The sequence below is a fragment of the Entelurus aequoreus genome, linkage group LG05 (assembly GCF_033978785.1).
Source record: "Entelurus aequoreus isolate RoL-2023_Sb linkage group LG05, RoL_Eaeq_v1.1, whole genome shotgun sequence".
NCBI lineage: Eukaryota > Metazoa > Chordata > Actinopteri > Syngnathiformes > Syngnathidae > Entelurus > Entelurus aequoreus.
In genome coordinates this window covers 28,164,614-28,173,159 of record NC_084735.1, presented here as the reverse complement: position 1 = coordinate 28,173,159, position 8,546 = coordinate 28,164,614, and the positions used below count along the sequence as shown (strand labels likewise).

Genomic DNA, 8,546 nt, shown 5'->3' with positions numbered 1-8,546 from the left:
AGCAGGGACTTTTTTGTATATGTGAATGCAAATGTAAAACCGTAAGTTTATGTGGTAAAATATCCATCCATCCATTTTTTTTACCTCTTGTCCCTCTCGGGCTCACGGGGGGTGCTGGAGCCTATCTCAGCTGCATTCAGGGGCCAACACAGATAGACCACATTCACACTCTAGGGCCAATTTAGTGTTGCCAATCAACCTGTTTACTATTAAAAATATATATAATGCGGTTGTGGTATATTTATACAAGTTTCAAGCATGGTTTGCTCATATATTATTCATGTGATCAAATATAATGGCTATTAGAGATGTTGCTTGGGGTACTCCAGGCCATGCAAAAAAGGTCAATGTTTCTGTCTGAACAGCCCACGTATGAATGAAACTGAGACAAATATGCTTAAAACAGATTATATTCACTAACAAACTAAAAAAAACTGTATGCAAAGTGGCAGTTGACTGCTTTTTATTTTGCTGTGAAGGTTCTGGCTTTAAAATAAATAACAGCAGGAGGGTTCGAGCTATAGTTATTCAAGTGATTGACACAAATTGCATTATTATATTGCATTATGCTTTAAAATACATTGACATTGGTGTTTCCTTGGTGACAATCACAAGTGAGCACTGCATAGGAAGCTGTTTGAGTGCAAGCACTGCATGCTAACTTTAAAAAGGTTGTACGGTTGATGAACAATTGCATTGTCAGCCTTAATTTGATCAGATCACAACCTTAAAGCAATACACACACAATGTGTGTGGAATGTATAGATGACACGCAAGTATTCATAATACATATTCAATATTATTATAATTTATCAATCAATCAATCAATGTTTATTTATATAGCCCTAAATCACAAGTGTCTCAATTTACATTTTTAAACATTTTTATTTGTACTATACAGCATGTAAATGTGGTTGCTGTAGCAAAGTTCCATCAAAAGATCAATAAACTATCTAAAATTGTCCTCTTAGTGCATGGACATTACAGTGTGCAGTATGATGCGTCTGGTTCGTCTAGTGCCGTTGATCCAATATCTACAGGAGGACGAATTAAGCGTCAAACACCCGCTGGAAAACACAATTTACCAGGTTTTAGTAGCGTACAAACAAGTCGTGTGTGCCATGCACGGCAAACAAATGAGCTAGCGGGCTGTAGCACAGGCGCTATATAGTACTGACATTTTGCCCACATGCAAAAATCATGCAAAAGGTAAATACTGTGTGGCGGAGGGATACGAACACTATGGCACACAACATGGCCGTCACCTCCGTCATGTCCTCTCCTTGTAGACCGGCCCACTGTAGCGTGATGCAAATCGATTGGTCGAATGGACTTGCTTCTCGGCTTTCTATTGGCTCGTGGACGTGTCACTCATAGTGTGATGTCAATGACGTCGCTTATACGCTGCTTTCACTGTATCGCCTTGGTGGACAGTATAGTGACTTAAAAAAATGAAATGGAATAAAATGTTGCAGATTCTTTCAGACCGAGACGCCATTTTAGCGTAAAATACTCAATGGTTCTTCACTGAGAAGTATCCTATACGGAACTGGCGTCGGCAGACGTGTCTTTTGGGTTTTTATCGGTTATATTTCAGGGTAAGTAGAGTGATACATTTCCTTCCTGCGTCTTCCCCCTCTCCCTCTTCTTCACACCGGAGCTTGCGTGATGATTTAAATGTATCTAAATGTAAATGGTTAACAGTATTAACAACTGAACATGTAATTTACACCAACAAACGGCTGTAATGTCGAAGGAAAGTGGCTGTGACGTGAATTAAAGTAGTGCGTGCTAATGCTCAACCAGCCGAGTTGTAAGGAAGGCAATGGCTGTCCTTACCAAGAGTAATGTCTAATGGTCTCAACCCAGTGGACGCTAGCCATTTTTACTAACATTCATTTTAACATCATTTTGTTATGTTTTAGACCAATTTATTCGGTTAGCAAGCTACCAAGCTGTCCAAAATGTGATACCTGTCTGGCGCCAGCGGGCCTGCTTGTCTCACATCTGTCAAAGGACACAACGAACAGTCCCACTTAGTCCCCCATTAAAAAACGTTTTGGAGCTGATGTCCAAACACGACTTTTGCCATGAAATCAAATCTAACATCAAGCTTGCTCACGAAGAGACATTTTGTTCAAAGCTCTTCCAGCTGCATTGCTGTCCTTGAAGCTGCACTGTGGGGGTAGAAATTAGTAATATTTACTGTGTTGCTTTGATTTAATATGTAGTAATATTCTATTTTTGGAGTTGTTATTGTAATCTGGATTCTGCTTTGAGCCTAGAAGCACTTTAGGCTAGCAAACATGTACATTCTGCGTATTTGACTTGTTTTGATTCTTAATGCATGGGTCATTTTGAAGGCTAATTGTATAAAACGTTGTGAGAATTTGTGTATACTGTTGCTTTAATGCCATGATCCAGAATATATGAGGTTTGTAATCATGCATACACTCTCCCCTTGGGAACTATTTAGTCCCGTTGACCCTCATTATAATCATCCATCCATTTACTACTGCTTGTCCCTCTCGGGGTCACGGGGGGGGGGGGGTGTTGGAGCCTATCCCAGCTGCATTCGGGCAGAAGGTGGGGTAACCATATGTTTATTTCATAATATACTGTAATGCAGTGTTTCTTAAACTTTTTTCACTGAGCACCACGTCAGAAAACACTTGGCTCTCCAAGTACCACCATAATGACCAATATTAAAATCCATCCATCCATCCATCCATCTTCTTCCGCTTATCCGAGGTCGGGTCGCGGGGGCAGCAGCTTAAGCAGGGAAGCCCAGACTTCCCTCTCCCCAGCCACTTCGTCCAGCTCCTCCCGGGGGATCCCGAGGCGTTCCCAGGCCAGCCGGGAGACATAGTCTTCCCAACGTGTCCTGGGTCTTCCCCGTGGCCTCCTACCGGTCGGACGTGCCCTAAACACCTCCCTAGGGAGGCGTTCGGGTGGCATCCTGACCAGATGCCCGAACCACCTCATCTGGCTCCTCTCGATATTAAAATCATTCATCAAAAATAAGGCAGAGGTTTTATTTAAAGTACCAATGATTGTCACACACATTAGGTGTGGCGAAATTATTCTCTGCATTTGATCCATCACCCTTGATCACCCCCTGGGAGGTGAGGGCAGCAGTGGGGGCCGCGCCCGGCATTCATTTTTGGTGATTCAACCCCCAATTCCAACCCTTGATGCTGAGTGCCAAGCAAGGAGGTAATGGGTCCCATTTTTATAGTCTTTGGTATGACTCGGCCAGGGTTTGAACTCACAACCTACCGATCTCAGGGCGGACGCTCTAACCACTAGGTCACTGAGTAGGTATTTGGCTAGTATACTGGAACATTACACACAGTTTGAACAGTAAAACTGTTTGAATATTGGGAAATAAAACGGTTACATTACAATATATAATTGATTCTTTGGTGTATCACTAGATAGAGCCCGCGTACCACTAGTGGCACCTGTACCACAATTTCAGAATTGACTGCTGTAATTGAATCCCATGAATACCTCAGATATGAGCATCTAACTTTAAAAATACTGTAGCTACTGACCAAATAAATACATTATTGAATTGTGGGCTAATATTACTATCACAGCAGATCATTGCATGAGATTGTGAGCTAAATATTTAAAAAGTAAATGCCATGACATCATCTGGCTATAATTTATTGTCAAGCAACACACTTGCTTGTTTTTTGGTTATGTAAAGGTCTATTGCAACAAAACATTAGTGAGTGCAGTAGTGAAAATTTCGTAGCATTTATCTGACACCACATTTCATTGGCTAGTGCATAATCCACTAAAGGTCACTTGCACTAATGACACTACTCCAAAACAGACTGAGCTTGATTGCTCCCTCCTTCATCAGGCCTGCAGGAGCTCACTTGCTTGATTTAACCTACATGTAGGACCACAATGTTTACCCTCTTGAAATAACAAGGACACGATTGTGCTCTTTTCTTTTTTTTTTACTGTCTGTAGTCTTTTTTTCTGCTTCTGGGTGTCAACCTTCAGATAGCCAAACTGTAGCCCCATTTTTGCACGCCCCAATCAGTCTGCCAGCCGGGTTCTAATTGAGCCATCAGCGCCTTGAGGGGAGAGGATTGCATGAATGTGTCAGTTCTGCTAATAAGGGGGCAGCCATGCGGAGGGCAGCCAGCCTCGCAGCACCTAAACTATTCCAGTGGCTAATCAAAGATGCTCCTTTTATATGACGTTGTGTAGCCTTTCAATAACTGCAATACTTGATCACGCTCCTCAGGGCGGTCAGAGGGAAGAGTTTAGTGATCGCTCATAATTGGCGACATCACTCGTGGCATTTTAAATCCCATCTCGCTGTTTAACGTCCATTTAATGAGCTTCATAAACACATTGGACAATGGCGGTTTTTGTCTGTGGGTTGTATTTGGCGCTTATTCATATTGTTTTTATTTAGGACACTGAAACATCTTAAGATCCAATACAATTTATTGACCTCTGAAGCACCTGGCTCCCCATGAAATGCTAGAAATATAATTAGTTCCAGGGCCAAAATGTGGCCATCACTACCCTGTGAGTATCTTACAAGTGTAAGCATAAGCTAACCGCGGCTGTTTCTAAACATGAAAAACAGCAAAACACCAAAGTTGTATTGTGCGACATAAAATGTCTTGTTACAGTATATTATCGTACAACCAAAGTATTTTGAGTTTGTGCGACGTTAACAAGTCTCTTCGATTGTGCTGTGTGATATTATGAGTTTTGAAGGTGTATTGTGCAACATAACAAGTCTTAAGTTGTTGTGAGACTTAACAATTTTTAGTTGTATTGTGTGACTTTGAGTCTTTTAAGTACTCTTTTTCAATATTAAAAATATTTTAAGTTTTATTGAGGCATAACGACCCGACTGTTTCAAAAATGAAAAACAGAAAAACATCTAAGTTGTATTTGTGCGGCATTGCATGTCTTCTGTTGTGTTATTGTACACCATAACAAGTATTTTAAGTTGTATTGAGTGACAAACTGAGTCCTAAGTTGTATTATGCAATATAAAAAGTTGTATTGTGACATACCGAGACTTATGTTGTATTTTGTGGCATAAGTCTTATGTTGTTTTCTGAGATATAATGAGTCTTTTAAGTTGTGTTCTGCGATATATCAAGTATTTTAAGTTGTATTGTGCAACGTAACAAACTTTAAAAAAATGTTTGTGACATAATGAGTCTTAAATTGTATTGTGCAATGTAATCAGTCTTCAAAGTTGTTCTGTGACGAAACAAGTTAAGTTTTATTTTGTGACATGACGAGTCTTAATTTGTTTTGTTTGACGTAACAAGTCTTACATTTATTTTGTGGTGTAATGAGTCTTAAGTTGTTTTGTTTGACGTGACAAATCTTAAGTTTTTTTTTTGTGACATAAGTTTTAAAGTTGTATCGTGCAACATAACTAGCCTTTTAAGTTGTTTTGTGCAACATATTTATTGTGAGATAGCAAATCTTATTTCGTTGGCGACAGTTGGCGCCACTTTTTTTCATCGATGTGGGAGCGTCACAGTGCTGCAGCCAAACCTAGACAATCATTGGATAAATGCTCGACTTTGTCCCGCCCACTGAGTTATCGAAAGTGGGGATAGGTTGATTGGCAACACTAAAATGGCCCTAGTGTGTGAATGTGAGTGTGAATGTTGTCTGTTTATCTGTGTTGGCCCTGTGATGAGGTGGCGACTTGTCCAGGGTGTACCCCGCCTTCCGCCCGATTGTAGCTGAGATAGGCTCCAGCACCCCCCGCGACCCCAAAAGAGATAAGCGGTAGAAAATGGATGGATGGATGGAAAGGGGGTCGCCGCATGATAATTGGATGACCAGCCTGGGCTGAACTTTTTTGATTGACAGCAAAATGAGTGAATCAGCAACCTTGAAATACAAAACCCTGCCAAAGCATTTTTCAACGTTAATTCTGTTGTTCCTGTTGATATGGAGATATTTATAATTTTTTAAGTGAAATTTTCTTCGTAAAATCTAGCATGTTTGTATCGTTTATCTGTTATTAGAGACTGTACTCATGTTTAAAAAGTAGCTGAAAATTAGTTTCCTCTACTTGAAAAACCAGCAACTTCCACTGGTATATACAGCCCGTGTTACATTGTACAATAATAACAATTATAAAAATAGAGCAAAACAATATAACAATAATGTTAATACTAATTACTAATAACACAGGCCTATTTTTAAATTGATGTTAGTTATTTTTAGCATTAAAATATGTATATATATATACTGTGTATATATGCATCATGAACAATTATGCAAATTATACAATTACATCATATTGACCACGCCCCCACCGCCACATGTAGATTTCAAGCTGGGGAAACCCTGCATTGTGCTAAATCACATCGCGCAATACTCACTGGATTAGTCTGCTTTTGTGTATTGTTGCACTGTGTTGGGGACATTCAGGAGTGCAGTTGTATGTGGATTCATGTTAATATTGCCTATATTTATCTGACTGATAAATGTTTTTTTTCTGGTTTATTTTTTTTATTTATTTTACTTATAATTTATGTTGGTTTCTTGTATGGGGGAGGAAAAAAAACATTTGACATGTGTTTAATTGTATTTCAGGACTGTATATGTCAAAAATCCAATAAGCAAATGTTTAAATTAAAAAAAAAAATACAAGAATGAATTTATCGCTCACAACCAGGATGGGAACACTGACATGTATCATACTGGATAAATTATTGTCAAGCAGGCAAGTGTTAAATTTGGAACACGTGCGCCTCTCATGGCTTCCGTGTGGCCCAGCAACAGGCCCCACAGCAAAGCCAGAATGTGGAGGGTCAAATCTGAAGGGCCTGAGATAATATGGTGGAATTATTTTTTACTCGGTGCCCCGGTTTAACACAGGTTTCTACATTTTACAAGAAGAGAGAACAGTTGCCAGGCAACCATGTGTAGTCACCAGGAAGTTGATCTTACTCACCTTGGTATTGTGTTGAATGGCTAGTTTTAATAATGATGGCAGTGTTTCCCACACATTCATTTATTTGTGGCGGCCCGCCACGAAAGAATTAAGGCCGCCCCAAATAGATTTTTCGGCTTTTTTTTTTTTTTGGTCCTGTCCAGCTTCTCAGGCAAATCATATAGTTGATGTAGATGCCCATATCGGCTGTTCAGATTTACTTTACAAAAGAGAAGTGTAGGATCAAGATTTTTGGAGCTCTTTGTTCAGTGGATCAGATGTTTGATGAAGCTCTGTGTCTATCTACCACCACTACTGTTCTCTGTTTATTTGTTACTGACTGTGGCAGGACACCTCTGCCTCTGTTTCACTTTATGTTGCTGGTAAATAATATGGTTGTATTAGTAGGCTAAAGTTAAATTATTTAGTATGCACTAATTAAAGGGGCAGAGCTTTAAGAGACATTTTAGCTTTTATATTTTTATAGGATATATTTTTTGTAAGAACCACAATTAATAAATATATTTCAGTGAATAACTTATTGTTCAAATCTGTATATAAATATGTACATAAAGTGTTGTAATTATATTGTAAAATGGATGGATGGATGCACGTTTAAAACAAAACTGTTATTATTAATTAGTGAGTATACATTTTTTTAGCCTTTTTAGAGAAAATCATATTATTGTAGTAAATTATGCAAATTATTCGATGATGTCATGGTGACCACGCCCATAGCCACGCCCCCACCGCCACAGGTATCTTGGCAGTTTATGGGAAACACTGGATGGTAATAGTCTTTGGCCTGAATGTTTACCAAGAACACTTTGTCTCCTGCAGCTCTTCTCTTCAGCTCCATCCACAAACAACCTGCCAGAGAAATGAGTGTGTGCCATTGTCCTCCACTGCCTTCTTCTTTCTGAGTGTTTATCCAGGCTACGAGGAAAAGAAAGCTTTTTGGGCTCACTTCTTTTTTTTTTTAACTTGACAACTTGACTGCAGCAAAGCATCATGGGTAGGAAAAAGATACAGATCCAACGGATCACAGATGAAAGAAACAAACAGGTGAGTGCCAGCTCATTATCGCCAAAATGTGAAACCTTGTTTAGTGTTACACTATTTCGCATGCTTGACGCACACATGTATGTATGTACTGTATATATGTATGTATGTATGTACAGGACTGTCTCAGAAATCCTATCTCAAAAAATTAGAATATTTCCTCAGACCAGTAAAAAAAAAAGATTTATAACAGCAAAACAAAATCGAACATTTGAAAATGTCAATTAATGCACTCAGTACTTGGTTGTGAATCATTTTGCACGGACTACTGCATCAATGCGGCGTGGCATGAAGGCAATCAGCCTGTGGCATTGCTGAGGTGTTATGGATGCCCAGGATGCTTCAATAGCGGCCTTTAGCTCATTTGCATTATTGGGTCTGGTGTCTTTCAGCTTCTTCTTCACAATACCCCACAAATTCTCTATGGGGTTCAGGTCAGGGGAGTTGGCCAGCCAATCAAGGACAGTAATGCCATGGTCAGTACACCAGTTACTGGTGGTTTTGGCACTGTGGGCAGGGCCCAGATCATGCTGGA

At 39.6% G+C, this 8,546-nt stretch overlaps 1 protein-coding gene across 7 annotated transcripts in view; it reads left to right on the top strand.

The window, feature by feature from the left end:
• The first annotated feature begins 1,368 nt into the window (after positions 1-1,368).
• LOC133650405 (myocyte-specific enhancer factor 2D homolog) overlaps positions 1,369-8,546 on the top strand; it is a 28,251-nt gene continuing 21,073 nt past the window's right edge. For 2 of the 7 annotated variants that reach the window (XM_062047614.1, XM_062047607.1), the window contains exons 1-2: positions 1,371-1,598; positions 7,790-8,014. In XM_062047614.1, the coding sequence (XP_061903598.1) occupies positions 7,961-8,014 (54 nt within the window). In that variant the 5' untranslated portion in view covers positions 1,371-1,598; positions 7,790-7,960. Of the gene's footprint in view, positions 1,599-7,789; positions 8,015-8,546 lie in introns of all 7 variants that reach the window. The other 5 variants (XM_062047612.1, XM_062047610.1, XM_062047608.1 and 2 more) reach the window with 4 other exon arrangements.